A 23,104-nucleotide genomic window follows, 5' to 3' on the forward strand; every position below is an offset into this window, starting at 1 on the left:
CGACTCGTCAGTGACGCTCTTATCAAAATAGTTTGTAAAAAAAAAGGCTGAATGAAGTACGAAGTCGACTCAAAAAGCATTGAGTTTTGAACATTTCTAAAAGTTTTGCCAGCTAAGATAATCTATTCCTGAAGTCGAAACGTCTCAATATTTCAGTATTTCAAAGTTTTGTAAATAGGGAAATTATAAATACGAACATATCAATAATAATTCATGTCAACGCAGAAGTGCATACTACTGGGCTTGTGATATCCTCGTGGAATAAAATATCCATATTTGGAACAACTTTTGGGAATTTTGTTTCCTCAGAGCTCATCAACTTTGTACTTGTTTGGCTTTATAAATATTTGGATATGAGCGTCACTGATGAATCTTATGTAGACGAAACGCGCGTCTGGTGTACTAAATTATATTCCTGGTACCTTTAATAACTATAAGCATATACTGTTGTCCATTTAAGAGATAAATGTATTGTATTCGAAGCTTTGCGGACGTCCATCGGTAGTTTTACTGTCGCAAATATAGTTGACCTGGCGACGCGTATCTCTATTCTAATGCATTATGACTTCATAATTCAATTTCAATCATATTTCAGTAAATACATATTATCTTCTTTGGTCCCTAAACAAGGTGACGTCATATGTATGCTTTCGACTTCAAACGTTTTAACATCGGCGTTTTCTGACTATTTGGCCGCTTCAGATAGTAATACAATTTGATAAAAAGAAGATTTTTAGGTGCAACAAGAGAGGTTTTTTTCCGCAATTCAAAATTTCGGCTTCCTTAGTTACAGACAAGCAGGCTTTTACGCTTATTGTTATCCATTCAAAACGATTGATACAAAGTAATAACATTAACATTCTATATTACAAACTCATATTCTTGACAGTGACACTGTTATATTCTATATGATATACTGATAACATATATATTAAAGCTGATAAATGCTTAATGTTAAACCGATAGTAGATTATATTGTTGTATTAGCTTGTTAGTTGGTTGTAAACAAATCTTTACGACAAAAGCGATGATTTCAGCTTCCCAAATGTGAAAATTTAATTAACAGAAATACCGAATTCCTAGAAAATATCAAAAAGGAAAGTCCCTACTCACATGTAAAAATCAAAACCTCAAACAAATCAAAAGAATATATAACAACTGTCATATTCCTAACTAGGTACAGGTATTCATTTTTGTAGAAAATGTTGTATTTAACCTGGAACTTTCCATTGCTATGTAGCAACATTCCAGCATCACCTGCATACGGAGTATGCTAAGTATGTTTCTCCAAATTTAAGCGAGATTCCATGGGCTTGTATATCCTATCATGATTTCCTTGATAGAGGGTTGCTGCTCAAAAGAAAGCTATCAAACCAATAGTAAGAAATGGTAAAGTTGAGATTATCCCTTTGTAAATTTTACGGACGCCATCACGAGTTGGTTCATCGTAATGGAATAACAGTTTCACAGATAATGTCATATATGTTCGTTACTACAATACTCTTCCCTTTTCGCGATAGTGACCTACGGAATAAGACTTTTTACCGGGTTTGTGATAACATGAGCAACGACTGGTGCCATATGTGGAGCAGGATCTGCTTACCCTTTCATAACACCTGAGATAACCTTAGTTTTGGATGGGCTTCGTGTTGTTTAGTCTTTAGTTTTCTATGTTATGTCTTGTGTACTATTATTTGCCGTTTTTCCTTCTTTTTTAGCCATGGCGTTGTCAGTTTATTTTCGACTGTCCCTCTGGTATCTTTCGTCCCTCTTTTATATTCGATGTTATATTTTGATAAAATCCATATATATATACATAAGTGATAAATGTTTAATGATAAACCGACAGAAGAGTACACATCAATGTAACATCCTGACATTGGTGTATCAGCTTGTTTGTATACATGTTTTCTTGTACGCATATGACATTTTACATCTTGAAAACGCCATTTATCACTTGAAAGATGAATTCAATAAGTATGTTATTTCTTTGTGTTGCGACGACGATGTTTGGATTGGCAAGAGGTATGTCTGTTTATTAAATTTGGAATATAAGATCAATGTTGAAATATAATACAAGAACTAAAATTTGGAATATAAGATCAATGTTGAAATATAATACAAGAACTAAAATTTGGAATATAAGATCAATTTTGAAATATAATACAAGAACTTGAATTTGGAACATAAGATCAATGTTAATATGTTATAAAAGAACTTAAATTTGGAATATAAGATCAAGGTTGAAATATAATATAAGAACTTAAACAGACTGCTTGGCTTAAAAACGAGAGATACTTTATTCATGTGACAAATATAAAGATCTCGAAGTTAATCGCCGGGTATACTAAAAAAGCAACAATAATGCCTTGAAGAGTACGGAGTGCCTCAATATCAATATAACGTCAGTTCTGTTGTGGGATTTTTTTGGTGCAAACATTCCTTACAGGCGTAAGGCTGTAATTTACAAACCACCCCAAATTCAATTAATGATGATTTTTTAAACACCTAAATATACAAACATTTATAAATAAAATTTATACCAATTTGTATATGTCTAGTTAATAGACATTTAATTGACAATTTGTTAAACAATAATGAGTTTTATGGATATAGGTCCTCATACTCATAATATGCTAAGAAAATCTATTATGGACAAATATTTGATTTTTAAGTCGAGTCAGGGACACTTTACACTAAATACTAATAAATAAAAGTATTTCAGCACTACCCACCACTGACTGAAGGATCAATAGCATAATCAAGAAAGTCCGACCATTAAAAACAGATCCTTTAAACGTAAAAATAAGCTGCCAAGATTTAATACTCGTTCTACTAGGTTAGAACTTTTCAAATGAAAGATGAAACCTTAAATATTTCAAACGGAATGAAAGAGGGCAACAAAAACGTTGTCTATTAAAAGGCGTTAACAAACAAAAACAAAAGCGTTAAAGAAGCATTTTATAGAAGTATAACGATCAAACGATTACAATTGATTCAAATCGTTAAAACATTTATCGTTTACAAGAGAATGAAATGTGTAGTGAAAGGTTGGTAGGAGAGTAAACAAAACTAAATTTTCGATACTAGGATCCATGTTTTCATTTCCAACCGTTCCAACTCAAAAGTAACTTATAATTAGCCAAATCAATATTTCTGCAACTATTTGTTGCCATCTGTGTTATATTTATTTGAATGCTTCATTGATGATTTTAGTCAGTTGTATGTTATGTCAGTAATGTATACTGGTTTACTTTTATAAATTGTAGTTTGGATGGAGAGTTGTCTCATTGGCACTCACACCACATCTTCCTATATCTATGCACAATATTTGCTGCTGGATCCAAATAGTTGTCACGTTTATCTACAATGTCTGTTTGGTTTGCTAACCACCTTTTGTCACTTTGAAATTTTGTCTGTTCCTCTGGTATCTATCGCCCCTCTTTTGTCAATATAACGGAACTATAATCAACTGTTATACAAGTAAGAAGTTTTGCTAGCTATCAAACCAGGTATTTACGTTTTTTGATTGAGTTAAGCCTTCCAATTGGTATTTTATCGTGTGGTTTTCTATGTTGTGATGTTGTGCTATTGTTTCAGAAAAAGGGAGAAGGTTTGGTACCATTAAAACGTTTAATCCCGCTGCAAATGTTTGCACCTGTCAGGAATCTGATGTACATTAGTTGTCGTTTGTTTATGTAATTTATACGTGTTTCTCGTTTCTTGTATTTTTATATAAATTAGAACGTTGGTTTTCCTATTTGAATGATTTTACACTAGTAATTTTTGGGCCCTACACAGCTTTTTGTTCGGTGTGAGCCAAGGCTCCGGGTTGAAGGCCGTTAATTAACATACTTTTATAAATTGTTATTTGGATGGAGAGTTGTCTCATTGGCACTCACACCACTTCTTCCTATATCTATAAACCCACCATTGTGTTTTGTTAAATGTTTGTACCAAGTGAGGAATAAGACAGTTGTTTTCCACTCGTTCTGTTGATTGATAACGTTTGATTTTGTTAGTTTTAGTAGATTTCCCCCTTTTTGAATTTTCCTTTGAGTTCGATATTTTTTTACTTTTAATACTTTTTTAACACTTAGACATCAAAATTCTAAAAAATATACTCTAGCTGTATGGTTCTAAAATAAAAACTGAATTACTGTTAACCAACTTATTTTCGCTGATATTTTCTTTCTAGTCGACTTCGTGGCGATTTTTTGGCAATTTTCAAACTTTCTCTGTGCATTTATACAAGGAAAAATACAAGTTTCACATATACGCGACTATTTATATCCTCGTTATTTTTCTACTTCCGAAAAAAATATGCCAGCGAAAAATTACAGTTTATTACATTGCTCTTTTTTAGTCAAATGTTTTGATGCAGATGCACGATTTTATCCCTGTAGTTGGGTTGGTAAGACATTTAAAGTCAGCGTAGACGCTACTACAGTTGGGAGTTGGTCCTTTGATTTCACAGGGAAAGGAAGCATGTTGGAGATGTTAGACCAAGTCCTTCAGTTAGAATGTGTGAAAATCGACGGACAATTTATTATTTTACGGTACACTATAATTTACTTAATAATTTAAGTTCATCTGCCAAGCTTTTTTTTATTTATCTTTTTAAGCCTCTTGTGCACACATATTATCCGTTTGAAAAGTGATAGCTGCTTTCCATGAAAGTTGTTAATACGATATCAAGATATATCACCTTCCAGCCAAACTAGCCTGTCTTTAAGACTATTATCTTTCAACTCCGGTTTTGGTGAAATAGTTTTGAATTTTGAAAATTGTACTAAAAGTCTAGTTTAAGGTCCTATGTTGCGTGGTTTTCGAGTTAATAAATGCCTTGCAAAACTAGTTAGGCATTAATCTTGTAAAGGAAGGATTGGGGAGGCAATTATTAATGGGTTGCATGCGTATTATGTTGTTATGCGACGATTCTTGTGATATGTGTTAAGCAGTGATAAAACAATCTATGCTTTTCAATAACATACACAAACTAGAAACTTTGTTTGAAACTTAAAGTTTTGTTAAAAATTTCCCACAATTTTAAATGAAAACAGACAATAGTTTTTCAATTCATAATCGTCTTAAGGCTGGAATAATTTTTATGTTTTCAAAAAATTAGCAGTAAAAAATCATTTAAAAAACACAAGGCAACATCCCCCTTTTAGAAATAGCTCGGTGTTTGGTATGTTTATTATTTTACTTTTACACACAAATAACAAATAAATGTTCGATGCATCAAGGGTATCAACAGTTTTTCAATCATTTGTAACTATTTACTAAAACCACAAGTGCTACCATTAAATTATAATAATGTTTATTTACAGAAAGATAGGAACAGATATGATGAGTTGTATGTCTATATACAATATTACGACAGATGCCTTTATGTTTTACTACAGACAACGATACGGTAAGCTATAACATGCGATAAAACGCATGCTTTTATAATGACCATCGTATTATTTGAAAACAAGAAAAAGGTCGGGTATTATAGTTTGATATCAACATCTAAAAGTACGATTAAGGGCCAGACCAGGGTTAATATGCTTAAAACCACTTAATATTCGATCGTAGGACATGTAGGAAAAAAATTATCATGTAGAACAACCTGCATAGCAGTCCAGTTGATTGAAGACAAGCGAACAATGATTTTGTTCCGTGGAACAAGAAAGGTACTATAACCTTTTGGCATGTGAGGGGTAGTTTTGCTTTTTGTATGCTTTTTTTCCGTATATATAATTCACCGTACGGTATATGTTCATTTATGGTGAAGGTAGTACACTGACCTATGGCTGTGTGTTCTTTCATATTTTGGCCCTGCGGATAGTAATCACATTAACATTCTTATAACACCTTCGCATTTTGCTTATTTGTGTATTTGACAAAAAAAATGTTCGCTTACTTTTTAACTGGTTGTTCAAAATACGGACGACTTCTGCTTATATTTGTAAAACAAACACATTACTAAGTTTATTAAAAATCATGTCACTGTTTACAATCATTACTATACAACTACATTTGGCTGTTTAGTCTAGTAAAATAAGCAGATCTGCGGTCAGTTCAAGAACTTATAATGAAGATATATTAAAATGAAATCCATTTTAATTTCGTGATATACATAAAGGCAACAGTAGTCATCTAAATCATGTATTGTATTTGTCTCTGTTGATGCTTTTTTTCAGTATGCAGCGACATATGTTGTCAATTTTTATTGCGACGCGCCCACTCTGACGTATATGCACACGCCATTATATGTGTACGCTGTAATTGTTAATATAAATAATATAAAAAGTTCTTTGAGCCTTATTTTTGATAGAAATTTATTTATACTGAATGGCAATATTTTTTTTGGAATTTATCTGTTACATTGGATGGAAGATCATCGCATGCTTATTGTGAGTAGTTTGAGGTCTTTCCGTTAAACAAGAAAAGCAATATGATTAAAATATCAGCCAATGTGATCCTTGAAATTCGAATGCTCAGTTCAAATCGAATCTTTGTTGAACACACACCACACGTAGGAACATCAAGGATTCCCTACGTTACAAGTTTTGAAAGCTAAAACGGAAAATCAGAACAAAACCGAACTTCGAGGAAATTCAAAATCGAAAGTCCTTAATCAAACGACAAAATCAAAAGCTCAAACACATCAAACGAATTTATAACAACTGTAATGTTGCTGAATTGGTACAGTTATTTTTTTAAGTAGCAAATGGTTGATTAAACCAAGTTTTATTGCTAGCAAAACCTCTTACGTATGACAGTCGCATACAAATTTACATAATATTGATAACGATGTGTGAACAAAATAAACACACATATTAGTTTAAATGTCAAAAATTGGGGTACAGTAGTCAACGTTTTGTTATAATTTTGATCGTTGTTCAAGTGCTAAGGATACTATCCTATCCATTTTCTTTACAGTGGACAATCCAAAAAGTGTTTGTGACGTGTGTCATGATTTCAAGGCATTCATAGCCAGAGGTAACTATTATATTTCTTACATATATATATCATGAATCTTCTTGTCGATTAAAGAACGATAACTCCAAAAACAATATAAAACATGCACTTTATTGTGCTCATAGAAAACGAGAGATACCAAATTGGGGTAGGAGTTTACAACCTTAGAGTCAATTAATTGATGATTTTTTTTATTAATGTTGACCTCGATTTTAAATTCTATTTTGCTTTTTCGTTGTGGTCATTTCTTTGTTGGTAGAATAAGCAATAGTGGCTGTGCCCGGAGAGAACCCGCCACCTTCGATTGGAAAACGAGCAATCCTAGTCAACTAAGATTAGAGCTGAGCGCACCTGCCCCGTGTGGGATTCGAGCTAACAAACTCAGTGTTTGCAGGCTAGTGATACAGTTGTTCGACTACTTTTCTTCTCTGACCACTCGGCAAACGAGGACCTAAAAATAAAGATTCCCACATTTTTTTACACTTTCAGAATTATTTCATATTTGGTAAGTAGTTCAATATTGATGTGTTGTGTTTTGGACGTATCGATATTAGTAAACACAAAAGCGTCTTCAATGTTCGTAGGCTTTACTAGTCTATGTTATACAAGAGAGACGTCGGCAATTGACGACGTTGCGGGCCTATTGTTACGTAAATGGCGGTAAAACGTTAAACAAATAAAAGAGTATAAAGTAACTATAACTAATTCACAACATTCTGGGGGCCGCAAAATGCAATTACTGTTCATGTATTGGTCATAAAAGGGCTATTGAAAAAACACTTTTAACAATTAAAGTTCATATTTCCAATGGCACCAGTTTCACAATTGGTCTCGTGGTAATCAGTCCATTTGATGTCCGAAGTTTCACTGCTCTCACTACTCCATCATTCCCGGTGATCAAATCTTTTTAAATAACTGCTAGTTTCCACATCATTCTCGGTGAATTGTCCATGATTTGTACGACGGACCCGATTTTCACATGTGTAATATTTGACGTTGGACTAAAAAGGCTGATTAAACTCTGCATGTATGTTTGTACTATCTTATGTGGTTGACCGAATCTTTGTTTCAGTACATGTAATGCTTGTCCGTAATTTGTGTTACTTATTTGTATACCTGCTATGCATTGGGTGGCTTCTCCGAACAGTTGAGATTTCAAGTAATTAAATTTCTGTACATCGTAAGACAGGTTATCGTGTACGGCAGCACTAAACGAATCCCAAAAGGGTTGCCATTCTAACATATTCCCACCAAACGTTGGTAAATTTAATTTGGGAAGTTTGTGATACATGCAGAAAAAACGGACGCTGATGTATTTGCGTGCATGAAACTGGGCTGTGGCTGACTTTCTTGATGATTTGTGTAATTAGTAAACTCGTGTGCATTTGGGTTTAGCAATGAATTACTTGACTGTTTGACTGTGATTTCAGATTCCTTAATGATTTTTGAAAGTTTAGTTACACTCATTTCTATGTCATATGTGTATCTGTCGGCTTCCTCTATTTCTTCGCTCACTTCCTCTTCCGATAGTTCCTCCACAATCTTCTCGTTCAGTTGATCGATCGTTTCCTGCTTCACTTACGTCATATTCCCGCAAGAGTTCCTCGGAACTCGGTTCCACTTTCTTCAGTAGCTTTGAAAGAACTCCCTGATGTCCAGCTCGTCTGGTCTTCATCTTCGTGGTACTCATCTTTCGTATTCTTCTGTTTTTGTCACGGCACCAATGTTTTGGACGTATCGATATTAGTAAACACAAAAGCGTCTTCAATGTTCGTAAGCTTTACTAGTCTATGATATACAAGAGAGACGTCGGCAAGTGACGACGTTGCGGGCCTATTGTGACGTAAATGGCGGTATAACGTTAAACAAATAAAAGAGTATAAAGTAACTATAACTAATTCACAACATGTTGTAAGGTGTGTGTGATTTTGGAGTCCGTAAGACTTCTGATATTTTAAAATACGAGAGGTACCACAGTATGTCTAGCAAGAACAATTAATTAGTTAGTTCCGCATTGTTGTTTCTGTGCCATTTTTTAAGTATGTACGTGTATTGCTAGGTTTCAATTATTTGAATATTTTTTTGGCAGTTGGCGGTAAAGTGGACGGTGAGTTATCATAATTATAACTCATTTATCATAAAAAAAAATCATTTTGTTACCGAAAAACGCATACAAGTTGAATAACAATAATACCAAACTCCAAGGTCAATTCGAAAATGGAAATTCTATAAGGAAGGTATTTCACTCGTGCAAAGCCGCCTGATTCCTTGTCCAGTTTTTGGATACGTGTTTTGTCCTTTTTGATTTATAGCTTTAATCCTTTCAATGAGGTTTGTGTTTTCAAATATGTTTGACCTGAGCATCACTGAGGAGATATTGATTGTCGAAATATGCATCTGGTGCGAATAAATAAACTCATCATAGATACCAGGACTAAAATTTGTATATACGCCAGACGCGCGTTTCGTCTACAAAAGACTCATCAGTGACGCTCGAATCCAAAAAAGTTAAAAAAGCCAAAAAAGAAGAGCTTTGAGGACCAAAATTCCTAAAAGTGTTGCCAAATACAGCTAAGGTAGTCTATGCCTGAGGTAGAAGAACCTTAGTAGAAATTGTATCGTTTATGTTATTGTAAAAACTGACGAAACCAAACTCTCGACTATATCAACCGAAGAACGACTGGAAAACAACTGTCACAAACCTGTCATAACCCTGACTTGGTACATGCATTTACTGAGAGAGAACATTTGTGGATTAATAGTAATCAAAGATACCAGGCTTAAATTGTATACAATAGACGCGACGCGCATTTCGTCTACATAAGAATCAGACGCTCAGATCAAAATAGTAAGAAAATCAGACAGTTGAATGGCATTGATGACCCAACATTCCAAAAAGTTGTGCCAAATACGGTTTAGGTTATATATGCCTGTGATAATAAAATCCTTACATTTTAAAGTTATTCATACTTTTGCAATTAGTCAATTTATAAGAATGACCATATAACTGATATTCATGTCAACACCGAAGTGCTGACTACTAGACTGGTGATACCCTCGGGGACGAAACATCCACCAGTAGTGACATCGACCCAGTTGTGTAAATAGACAGACAGACGAACGAACAAACGAACGACGGACGCACAGACCAGAAAACATAATGCCCATAAATGGGGCATTAAAATAAATACGTGTACAAACGAGAAACAGGTTGGAAGAGCATGGTTTTGTTACTCGTCTCCTTTATTTATAAATCTCATTCTTAGTCTCAATGATAAGAGTGGCAATACCGTTTTATGTTGACCTGTTTTGGACCTTTTCAAGTTAAACTGTTACCTGATACAAATTTAAGCTGTTAACAGTTTTCAATCCACTTTGTTAACAATTATCAGCATTTTTGCATATTTTGCCAAAATCGAGGTGTTGTCAACGTGTTAACGGACCACCGCTAAGAACGTCTACAACAGGCTAAATTGTTTTGAAAGCAATCTCTACTTTAAAGTATTCCGGTCAACATAAAGAGGGTCAATAGGATGTAAAGAAAAGACACGGAATAATTAGCAAAAAGATTTCAGAAAAGGAGGATATTGTGATGGTAAAAATAAAACGACAGTAGTCAACCGATGTTTAATCTCAAATCGGTTTCGAATATATTTATCAAGCAGGGCAACACTATAAAAGACAGGCGAAAGATACAAGAGGGAAATTAAAATGCATAAGTCGAAAACAAAAATTACTTCTACCTCAGGCATATAGATCACTTTAGCTGTATTTGGCAAAACTTTTAGGATTTTGGTTTTCAATGCTCTTCAACTTCGTACTTTGTGTGGCCTTTTTATTTTTTTTTGGGGATTCGAGCGTCACTAATGAGTCTTTTGTAGACGAAAAGCGCGTCTGGCGTATATACTAAATTTAGTCCTGGTATCTATAATGAGTTTATTTACAACCACTGGGTCGATGCCACTGCCGGTGGAGATTTATTTCCCCGAGGGTATCACAAGCCCAGTAGTCAGCACTTTTTGTGCTGACATGAATTGTCATTGATATGGTTATATTAATAAATTTACTGTTTACAAATTTTTGATTTTTTTGAAAAACTCAGGCATATAGATCAGCTTAGCTGTATTTGGAAAAACTTTTAGGATTTTGGTTCTCAATGCTCTTCAACTTTGTACTTTATTTGGCCTTTTTAATTTTTTGGATTCGAGCGTCACTGATGAGTCTTTTGTAGACGAAACGCGCGTCTGGCGTATATACTAAATTTGGTCCTGGTATCTATGATGAGTTTATTTCCATATCTTATAACTATATAAGATATATCATAAACTATATAAGATAACTCATAAACTATATAAGATATATGATAAACTATATAAGATATCCTATAACCTGTATAAGATATATCATTAACTATACAAGATATCTTATAAACTATATAAAAAAGGAACGAAAGATACCAAAGGGACAGTCAAACTCATAAATCTAAAATAAACTGACAACGCCATGGCTTAAAATGTAAAAGACAAACAGACAAACAATAGTACACATGACACAACATAGAAAACTAAAGAATAAAGAACAAAACCCCACCAAAAACTAGGGGTGATCTCAGGTGCTCCGGAAGGGTAAGCAGATCCTGCTCCACATGTGGAACCCGTGGTGTTGCGTATGTGATAACAAATCCGGTAAATAGTCTATTTCGGTAGGTCACATTTATGAAAGGGAAGGGGATTGTAGTTACGACGAAAGGAACATATCCGATATCATTCGTAAAACGGTTATTCCACATCGGTCAACCAACTCGTGATGGCGTCCGTAAAATTTACGAAGGGATGATTTCAACTTAAACATTTGGAACTCTTGAGTTAATAGCTTCCTTGTGAGAAGCAACCCTCTATGACAAGCACGGGAATATCGTATCAATTGGGAGATATGTACCCCGTATGCAGGTACTGCTGGAATGTTGTTACTTAGAAATGGAAAGTTCACAATTGGAAAGCTGAAATCATCTCTTTTGTCGTAAAATTTTGTTTTCAACCGACCCTAATTGTCAATTTCTAGATGTAAGTCAAGATATGAGGCCGACTTAACTGTATCTGTAGTATCCTTTATCTCTAGTTCGATTGGATAGATGCGCTCCACATAGTCACCAAATTTTGAATTATTAAGTGAAAGAACATCATCTATATAGCGGAAAGTAGAGTTAAAGGATATTGCTAACTTCTTGTCTTTCTTCTTAAGAAGTTCCTGCATGAAGTCAGCCTCATTATGATTAAGAACAAGTCGGCAAGTAAAGGGGCACAGTTTGTTCCCATTGGAATGCCGACAGCCTGCTGAAAAACACGTCCTCCGAACGTTACAAATATTTTGTCAATCAAGAAATCAAGCATCTTGATAAAATCAGTTTCAGAGAATGTTTTGTTTGAATCAGAGTGATCCTTTCAAAGTAGGATTTATCATATAAGATATATTATAAACTATAAAAGATATCTAATAAACTATATAAGATATCCTATAAACTACAAAAGATATCTCATAAACTATACAAGATATCTTATAAACTATATTAAGATATCTAATAAATATATAAGATATCTTATATATATCTTATAAACTATATAAGATATCCTATAAAGTTTATGAGATATCTTGAAGTTTGAATAAATAAATAGCAAAACGGCTTGCCATACTAATGTCTGAGCAGAAAGTTGATGAAGGGTTATGTCAAAGAAAATCAGTGGGTCATTTTTCCAAATAAAAGTGAATTACACAAATATCGAACTACGTGGAAAATTCTAAACAGAAAGTCCCTAAGCATGCTAAGCAAATAACAAAATCAAAAGCCCAAACACATCTAAAGAATTGATATCTACAGTCGTATTCCTGACTTGGTACACTACGGGCATTTCCTTAAAATAAACAAGACCTTGTTGATAATTATCCTGTATAAACTTCACAAACAATACGTGATGGTCTTAAAGTATAGAATCTAGGTACTGATGTTGTTTATCATATTAATACATGTTGAAGCGTTCTTTTAATTGTCTCTGTAAATTATTATCTTTACTGTTTAGTCTCCATTTTTGGTACTTTTACATCCTGCCAATGTTTACTGTGGTAACTTTTATATTCTTGTCTTCCATTTTTGCTTTCTCTTTGTTCACATATTTGATTGTAGTAATAGTGCTTAAGATTAATACACAATTTTGACTGCTAAACACTTTTTTTGACATGCTTACCTGTTATGTCGGTTCGTTTTGTTAACGCATTGGAATTTTATCCAACTGTCATATAATTGAGAGGTTAAGCTAGCTATGAAACTGTTTAATAATCAACAATTTTTTTACATACACGAGAAAATAACTATCAATTAAGTAGTATGACATTTGTTTTCCATTCGAATTTTATCCGACTGTCATACAACTGAGAGGTTAAGCTAGCTATGAAACTATTTTTAATCAACAATTGTTTACATACACGAGAAAATAACTGTATCAATTAAGTAGTATGACATTTGTTTTCCATTCGAATTTTATCCGACTGTCATACAACTGAGAGATTAAGCTAGCTATGAAACTATGTTTAATCAACAATTTTTTACATAGAGAAAATAACTGTACCAATTAAGTAGTATGACAGTTGTTTTCCATTCGTTTGATTTTACTATTTGGTATGGTTTTAAATGTTCCTTGTTTGTTGCCATAGGATAATAGAACACTAGTTTGCTTTTTAGAATGAGGAGGTGCATTTATTGTACTAGATGCCTACTTTCTATATCAATTTGCCAGGAATTCGTGAGATAGTCTTTTTCGTTCGTTATACAACTTTTGTTTTTAATTTAGAGCAAATTGCAGTTTCATTTCCAAACTGTATTTATCCAAGGAACTGTTCTGATCTTAAACCTAGATCGGCAATATGTGATGAAAGGAAGGAAAAGAAGATAGAGGAAGGAACATGTGACAGGACACCTCCACCAATGCCAATGATGCCTGGTATGAACATGGGAGGAGCTAACAGTATGTCTAAGGAAGGAATGATCAGGATCTCCAAATCAAAATTGATGCACAACAAAGCCATGTCCAGACTTATGAATGGTAGGACCATGTCAATGGGATGAAGCAGGAAGTTTACACAATAAAAAAATCTTCAAATATGACATTTTTATTTAAATATAAGCAACAGTCGTATACCGCTGTTCAACAGTCGTAAATCGATGAAGAGAAAACAAATCTGGGTTACAAACTTAGAGAAACACAACATCTATAAAAGGAAAACAACGAAGCGAAAAAAAGGATGACAATGCAACTATAAGATAACAACTGCCATTTTCCTGACTTGGTATTTAAAAGAGTTTACACTGCAATATAACAAACGTATCAGAGCCATCAACTAAGACAAACCTTAACCAGAAAACCAACCTCATCTTTCATAATCTATGTTATTACTTTGGAATTTAAAATAAACTTGAGCCTGTAATTCAGTGTGTCATGGTAGCTGAATTTTTTAGGATGTCAGTGAGTAACTGTTTTCCTTTTGGTAACATTTTGTCATATAATTGCTTTAAATAGCTGCCCATAATTGTATGAGTTTTGCTCCACATGGTTGAACACTGTAAGGTGACCCTTGTTCATTTTTTACATTTACCTCATTTGGTCTCTGATTTTATATTTAACCTGAACACCTCACAGAAATTGTGTTTTGTAGTTGTAGGATTTTATCTTACACTTATGTGTTCTGTCTATGGAAATTAAAGAGAGTCCAAAGGTCTGAAATCCTGTCCTATACGTTGCCGTCATTATATAATGTGTTCTGTTGTAGACTAAATAAATCCAAACTGTTTCACATTGTAATCTTTTTATTTACATACAATACAGACAAAAACAAAATATACATTAATAAAACAATTAACATAATTCTATGCAATGAAGAATTTGTAGCACTTAAAAAACAAAATGAAAAAGTTGCTCAATCATACTACATAGACAAACATCACATGACCCCAGTTCTTCTCAAGACAAATGTCACATGATTCGTTCTGCAGTCACAGACAAACATCACATGACCCCTGCTATTTTCCCCCAGGTAATTGTCATATGAATCCTTCTACTTCAGAGAAACAAGTTCTATATATCTTTCGACTGATTATTTCAAAAAATATTATAATCAGCAGCCCCTGAGCCTCTTTTGCTAATGTGTTTGCAAACATCCTTTGAATGCTAGTCTAATAATATGAACACCAATAGTTGTTACCATGGACAGAGTGATATCAAACTTGTCATGTGATACTTGTCTGACCAATAATTGAGCAGATAACTATGCATGATGGGACTAGACTTGAATTGTGGGAGATTATAGGCATTCCATCTATCACTAGGCAACCGTCAGAAATAGTTTATGCATGTTCACAGGAAGTTGATGACATTTGCACTTTCTGATTAAATTTACATACAAATTTATTAACACAAAATATAGCAAGATGAATACTCACTATGCACTGTTGCCAAGTAAAATTTGCAATGCCTAGATCGTGAAAATTGAAAATTAAAAAAAAAATAGCCAATCACTATAAAAATACAAAATTTGATGAAAAAAAGAGGGAAGACATTTTTGTGCTAGGAGGGCTGTGTAACACTGATTAAGTAGACAACAGATCTAATGCTCACAGGTTGACAGCATGATATAATGTGAAATGTTCAGTTTGTTCAGTCATATATATACACATTGTACACTCATGTAGTTGAAGATATATTTGAAAATTGACATAATAGTATATTCTAAAGCTTAAATGCATTATCAAAATTTTAGACTTTCAAAAATTCAAATAGATTGATAATTGAAAAATGTAGGTGTTTTTTTTTAAATAGTTCTGGTAACTTGAACCAACACAATGTTAACTCTGTGTGGTTTTTTCTGTCTAGTATTGTAAAGCCGTTGTTTTTTTCTTGGAAATTGTTTTCACCAAAAAATTCTTATGACTCAATTTGAAGGTTTAATGTAATGAGTGACTCATTTGACTTAAAATGATTTTAGAGTGTGAAAAAATGTCTACTGGTTTTAGATATTACATATTTGGGAAAGTCTATGCTAATGTATGCATTAACTTATACACTGATTAAAAATACAATGCAGTACTTGAATAACCATAGTGATTTCAACACAAGAATGGTATGTAATTTTTGTGTACCAAGGTGATTTACTCATGAATTGTGTACCAAATTGATTTAAACACAAGAATGGTATGTAATGTTTGTGTACCAAAGTGATTTAGACACATTAATGTTATGTAATTTTAGTGTATTTTGAGATAAAAACTAGCACAAATATAAAATGTATTTACAAAACCGTGATTACATAACAGCACCAAAATTCTATAATATAAGCTATTTAAAAAAATGTCAAAATAATATGATGGCAATGGAACTTTATATAAAAATATAGATTATTCTTAACTACTATAACAAAATGTCATTTCTGTCCAAGCAAAACTTTTAATGGAAATATCACATATATAGAAATATGTGTGTAGAAATATAAACTATTTGTTAATCAAGTAGACAGTTGTTTACCAATGGTCAGATCACCTTTATCTATTATGAAGAGAAAAATTACTAATTTCAGTCTTTCAACCCTGTTCAAAATTTACATTAGGTATGCCCCTAGTAGCATTTACATGATGTAAGAAAAGAGAACTCAACAAATATCAAATATATTAAATAATATATAAACAGCTTTAGTAATATAGTTTGTTTCTCCCTCCTTGATTTTATTATTATTGAAATCAAAAAGTTTTTTGCTTGAACAGAAATGAATTTGAAGATTTTGTTTCACAACCTACTTATGACTGAGTTATCTCTCCTGATTTAATTTTCATAGTCAAGCAAATCTCTTGCTCAAAATATTACCATGGAAACCACTTTGACAAGCAACTGTTTTGTTAGGTATGTTACCATGGATATTTGTAAAACTTTCTCATATACTAACAACTCTTTTGCTTGTTATTATAGATCTAATTAAGACCTTATATTTACCAAACAATTTTTTCTACTTAACAACATGATGAATATTTCTTTCAAACAATAGAATGAAAATATCCCTTAAAAATAGTTCATTTCTTTTTATAAGCATCAATATTTTTCATATGAGTATAATTTGTTTATTTTGACAGCCATGAGTAAATTTTCACAAAAATCTTGCAGTCAAATTAAAGAAAAATTCCTTAATTTATGTAAGTAAAATTACAAATGTTCTGCAAGTCAATTTTTGTATCTAACTAAAACATCAAGTATTCAGTTGCAACTTAAGAAGAAATTGTGACCCCAACTTTGTTTTGAAAAATCCCCCCTTAGTTTGAATTCCTAACCTTCATATCATGGTACCGATTTACTAATTAAACATTAATTAGAAAATGTAAACAACTATCACTATTAAAAAAGTGAATGAATCTCTATTGCACAATCAATTTAACAATAATAAATACATCTTTAATTACAACAACATATACACAATCAATGGGGGATAACTCTAACAATATCTGAAGAATGGGAAATTTCTGATATAAAGGGAGAAACCTCTCCCATGCTAATGATTTTGATGAGAACAGCCAGCATAAATGTGCTAGCACCGGTCAGTATTGCAATTACATTATTTGTCAAAATAAAATTAGTGCTATCTTTTTTTAATCAAAAGCAAATCTGTTGCAAAAATACTATATGAATATGGCACTGCTCTTTTATGAACATAGTTTTTAGTAGAAAGCATGAAATGAGAAATGACAAAATTAAAGCTATTAGTTGATGTCTTTTTACAATAAATATGGATTTAATAACAGGAACTAATGATTGAAATATGCTAATCATGATTGCTACTAATTGATTACTTATAAATCATACAAAAAATGAGGTACATTGACTTGGAAATACAAATAATTTCGTTGCCTTGGTTAAAACAAACTGTCATTTCAAACCATCCATAAATTGTGAATCATGAAATATCTTTGCCAATATGTTATATCTTAAATCAAAATTATCAGTTTAAATCATAGTTTCTCCACAAAATATTTCATGATCATCATGGATGGCAATATTATATTCTGGCAAAATGACAGGGATATGAAGTAATGCATATTTTTTTCGGCAGGATTTTAGCAGAAATATTTTGTAAAAGGTGAAATTTAAATCAAAATGTGAAATTATGGGGTGAAACTTCATCAAAAAGTTTGAAATTTTTAACATAAATTAACCAAAACATGTAAAAATTACCAAAAAAAGAAGAAGCAAAAACAGTGCTTTTAATTATCGACTGCAAGTCAGGTATTTTAATTTAAAGAGCATTTTTTACATTGAGAATTAACTACATTTTAACTCAACAATTTCAGAAAATTCTTTTCCATACAACATTATCCCTCAACATGTTTTACAACTGAGAATGATCAATTTTCTGTTGTGTATACATGTCCACAACAAGAAATTCAAGAAAATACTGTTCTTATGAAAAAAACATCATAATGTTTACAATTCTCTAATAATTTTTTACAACCTCATATATTTTGTAATTTATTTCTACATGCTGGACAGCACAAGCTCTCCTTATGTTTATCCTTCTCCTTAGAGAATGGAACACCACCATCTAAACATATTTTGTTGCACTCTAACTAGAGTACTGCTATACTTTCCTCCTATTAGGATGGAGCACCACATGCTTCATCATCACAGATACAATATGGATTTTTCAGGAATACTTCTACAACTAGAAGCTGTGCTAAGCAATGAGAACAATGTCTTCACAAGATCTCACTAGCACTTTATAACTATGATTAAAGCTAGCCTGGCAGTCAGTATTGGTAGCCATATTGGCTAAATGTCTTCTCACAAGAAGTCTTACGGGAAATCACAGCATGTTTAATTTTACTACTTGTTGACTAGTATTTAATTGTTTCCGAATATAACTCGGTTCTCTTAGTCAACATATAGGAACTTTTAACTGATTCATTTTCTCGTCTTTAGGATTATAACCCATGTTTTTGCGCTGAAGAAACATATGAATTTCTCTAAACGTCGGTCGTGCACTTTCACTACGGTTCCAACATTCACACATTAAGTCATAGATTTCTTTGGGACAATTTGGTGGATGAGGCAGGTAGACCTCTTGTTTATCATTTCTATAGTAATGCCCTGCATTTTCGATCACCATTTCATCAGTAAGGGCGTCGTACGGCTGATCATGGGCAAACGTCAGAACTTCCCATAGAGTGACTGCAAACGACCATACATCACTCTTGGTGGTAAACTTACCCTGAAAAATATTAACAAGATAAGTATAATTCAATGTAAATAAATTAGTAGTCAAAAATTGATTGAGAGAAAACAAATTCGGGTTACAAACTAAAACTGAGGGAAACACATCACCTATAAGAGGAAAACAACAAAACAACAAAAACACTAAAACAAATATAAGCCTAGTTCATGAATGAAGAGAGTGAACTCTGATTGTTATAATTAACATTTTCATTTTTACAAGAAGATAATCATTACAGTTCAGTACAGTGGGTTTTATTCCGGAAAAATAATATATCCAATAAAACAAAAAATGTGTACCTTAATGATAATAAAAAGAAAGAAGTTTAGATTTGTAATAATGTTTGTAAATACAAAAGAATATATATGCAAAGTAAATTAAATAGTAATTGGCATGCAATTCCATTACTGTAAAAACAAAGAATAACGCTACAGACAGCACTGATTGTAACGAGCATGACACTGTTTTGTTAAGCTAAATTTTAAAACATTTTCAGACAGTTAAAAGTATGAAATGAATGTAACAGCAGACCCGACTATAAAGCCCTAATATAATTCAGTACTTACCAGTAGAATACTTTCCCAAGCCATCCATCGAATGGGTAACACAGCTCGTCCTTCTATCCTATAATAATCAGCACTATACAGACTCCTACTCATTCCAAAATCAGATATTTTTATGGTATAGTTTGTGCCCACTAAACAATTACGTGTAGCCAAGTCTCTATGTACCATATTTAATGATTCTAAATATTTCATTCCGGATGCAATCTGTGACGCCATGTATATCAAACAGCCGTAACTCAATGTCTTTGCGTTAGTTGCCAGGGCAACAGGACTTTCCGGTACATGATCCAGAAGGAACTGATTAAGATCTCCATATTTCATGTATTCCACGATCATACAAAGGGGTTCTTCCCGAGTACAAACACCCAAAACACGGACAATATTGGGATCCTTTAACTGAGACATTATCTTTATTTCTTTATGAAAATCACCTCTGAAATGCAAAAATAATATTTAAAAAAACTGTTGAGTAGAATAGTTTATGTCAACCATATACATATACTTGTTGTAATTTCTGTACTTCTCTAATCCGAAATTTTTTTTTCAATATTTTTACCAAAAATTTTCAAATATTCTTCTATCAGAATATGAATATGTTTATTTCAAACAGTCGTTGATTACATTAGACAGTTTATGAGGAAGGTAGTTATAGCATTGTAAAGATTGTTAGTATAAGTGTGTCATCTGGAGACTATTGTGACCTCTAAATGTCTTGTAGTGCTACAATTGTGTTGTTAGGTTGGGGTCTCTTCAATGTTTTCTCCACCATCATATTACTCAATTACCTTTCGTTATCCACCCACTATTACCCAACCGCACTATAACCACTTCAGGTGTTGGTTCACCTTGTTCAAATTCAAGTTTAAGTGATATTTGTCTAAATGTCTTGTGGTCTCTTTGATGTTTTATTTAGGAAACATAAAATTTAATCGTTTTTTATTGTTATTTGTGGGTAGCTGTCACTCATTACACTATCTTCTAGTATTATTATTAAAGCACTTACCTGGCCCTGTCATCTGCATTTCTCCGTAACATTTTCACAGCCACTAAAACAGGTCTATTACTATTTCTGTTTACGAAGTAGTCGTCATTTATGAACTCACTTACATTTAAAGCCTCACATAAATGTACCTGAAAAAAGAAAATAAAACAGTAAAATACAAACACACAAAAGAAAGATTATAGGCTTTTTGGGATAATCAAATTAAATATACAAGTCAACATTAGATCATTAAATATTGTATGTTTTTGAAATGACACCTTCTTCCAGAAATCAAATACAGATTTAAAATTTGTTTTTTAATTTGTTATTTCCAGTTTATCATTTATGTCCTAGCATGAACTGTAAACAAGTTTTCAGTGTTAATTTATAATTTCATGATTTATATTTAAATTTTTGTGAAGTTTTAAAAGTTTACCTCTCCGAATTGTCCTTCTCCCAAAACTTCAATAAACTGTAGATTGTCTCTAGGAAACTGAGTGACTGAGTGCTCCAATGTTAGGAGGATTTCTGCATTAGGAACAGCATACACATTGTTACCACTGACACCTTGTAAGCTGGGAATGTTGGGAACTTGAACATTGATCACATCAGCGGCAGCGTACAGGGCATCGTAAGTCGGTGGTTTGTCAAGGGAGTTAATCAGTATCGGTTGTCCTTGTGCCGGGTTTGGTGTTCCTCTCAACGGTGGCTGCGGTGGCTGAGGAGGCAGTGCCACCACTAATGCTGACTTGGTAACATCAGGAATGGCATAATCTCTTGAAACTGTTATAAAAAAAAAGTATTATTATGGTGTACTAAACCAAGAAACTATCACTGAGATAATTCTTTTTTTAATTTTATGTCCATTCTTGGAACGCACTTAAATCTTTAAAACTCTAGTGTGTTAATTTTGTGCAGCCAATTTTTTTTCTGATTGATTGTGAATTAATATAATTTCAACAGAAAAAGTATAATAACATTCTTCTTATCTAAAAACTAATAGTTAATTGGGATACTAAAAATGTAAAATATTAATAATGTTTTTCAAACTTCCCTTGTAGTTAAATTTTTGCAGCTCTAAATATTGAGATGCTCTTTTTTTAAATGATGATATAAGTGATGGCTCATTGTTGTTTCGATATGGTTATGTTTTATTCTGCTGTAGCTTTTGTAATATTCCATTAATTGTGACATTCCACTCTTGGAAGTCTGAAATTATCTTTGCCATCAAAAGAAAAACTTTGAAGAACAAACACCTAGAACAGCTTATACACTTAAATTCTCTTTGCCATTTCAAAGAAAATCTGTGAAGACCAGAAACAAAGATTTTTGAAAACTTGACGGTCATGAGCAAGATCCGATTGACCTCTAATGTCATGTGATTTTGACTTACATGTTTTATCACCATTACACATGTGCGGGTCACATTCCACATCGTCAGTCGCCACACTGTTATAAACATTGCCGTTTAAAACCTTCCCGTTCCTAGTGCCATGTACATCATTCATATTAATCGGTATGTTTCTATCAACAGCTGGTTTTAGACTGTGTCTATTGTTATTCTGTTTGCTCCGTCTTTGCCGCCAGAAAATAAAACAAACTATGGCGACTAAGAGAGCAATGAGTGCTGCTAAGGTTCCCACTATTATAGCTATAATATTATCATCTGGAGCTGCTTCTTTTGAGGGGGGAATATCTTCCATTGTTTGTTCTAAAAAATAAAATTTCTTCTGTAAACAATTTTGTTTATTTTCATGACAACAACAAATGGAAGTTTTTAATGACCTTGAATGATACAGCCCTTGCACAGTCGTTTCTTTTATAGTACCTCATTGCAACTTTGAACACAATTTAAAAGTAAAGTCATGCAAAATTCCCATTTAGCTTTAACGTAAAATGCATAGATAGGAATTTTCAACCTACATGTAGTTTTGTATTTGTGAACATATGTATGGTAAATATGTTACTTGTATATTATGATCATACATGTAAATCTATAAATTGTGAAAGAGTGTAGTTTGTATATTGTGGCCATTTTAAAACAAGTGTAATTTATAAATTCTGAACATATTCTATTTTATATTTTGAAAGTGTTTTACTTGTATATTGTGAACATTTGTAATTCATAAATAAGAACACCTGTATCATATAATTCTGGAGGGGCAGTATTTGAAATAGATTTATGGTATTAAAACTAGTATTTGTCATCAACGAATTAAAATTGACTGGTTCAGTTCTCAAATATAATTATTGGCGAGTTTTTTGTAAATAGTTGCTATTCAAATTTGAA

The 23,104-nt window shown here is 32.7% G+C and overlaps 2 protein-coding genes and 1 long non-coding RNA gene across 3 annotated transcripts in view; 2 read left to right on the plus strand and 1 right to left on the minus strand.

Moving 5' to 3' along the window:
* The first annotated feature begins 4,370 nt into the window (after positions 1–4,370).
* Positions 4,371–6,993, plus strand: LOC134705522 (uncharacterized). Its single transcript, XR_010105586.1, has 3 exons — positions 4,371–4,559; positions 5,334–5,419; positions 6,934–6,993. It is a non-coding gene; the product is annotated as an uncharacterized LOC134705522 (long non-coding RNA).
* Positions 6,994–8,762: 1,769 nt separating this feature from the next.
* Positions 8,763–14,089, plus strand: LOC134708630 (uncharacterized). The gene is made up of 3 exons (XM_063569276.1): positions 8,763–8,784; positions 9,062–9,079; positions 13,815–14,089. Exons 1-3 carry the CDS (start codon positions 8,763–8,765, stop codon positions 14,087–14,089), a joined length of 315 nt encoding a protein of 104 aa, XP_063425346.1.
* A 1,828-nt stretch (positions 14,090–15,917) lies between these two features.
* The window catches only part of LOC134708328 (discoidin domain-containing receptor 2-like), a 67,869-nt gene continuing 60,682 nt past the window's right edge, over positions 15,918–23,104 (minus strand). Inside the window, exons 9-13 of the mRNA XM_063568776.1 lie at positions 22,208–22,525; positions 21,251–21,597; positions 20,836–20,963; positions 19,833–20,265; positions 15,918–19,263 (exon numbers count right to left, since the gene is read on the minus strand). Coding sequence (XP_063424846.1) covers positions 18,931–19,263; positions 19,833–20,265; positions 20,836–20,963; positions 21,251–21,597; positions 22,208–22,525 — 1,559 coding nt within the window. The 3' untranslated portion in view covers positions 15,918–18,930. The remainder of the gene's footprint in view (positions 19,264–19,832; positions 20,266–20,835; positions 20,964–21,250; positions 21,598–22,207; positions 22,526–23,104) is intronic.

This window comes from Mytilus trossulus, chromosome 2 (genome assembly GCF_036588685.1).
Source record: "Mytilus trossulus isolate FHL-02 chromosome 2, PNRI_Mtr1.1.1.hap1, whole genome shotgun sequence".
Lineage (NCBI taxonomy): Eukaryota > Metazoa > Mollusca > Bivalvia > Mytilida > Mytilidae > Mytilus > Mytilus trossulus.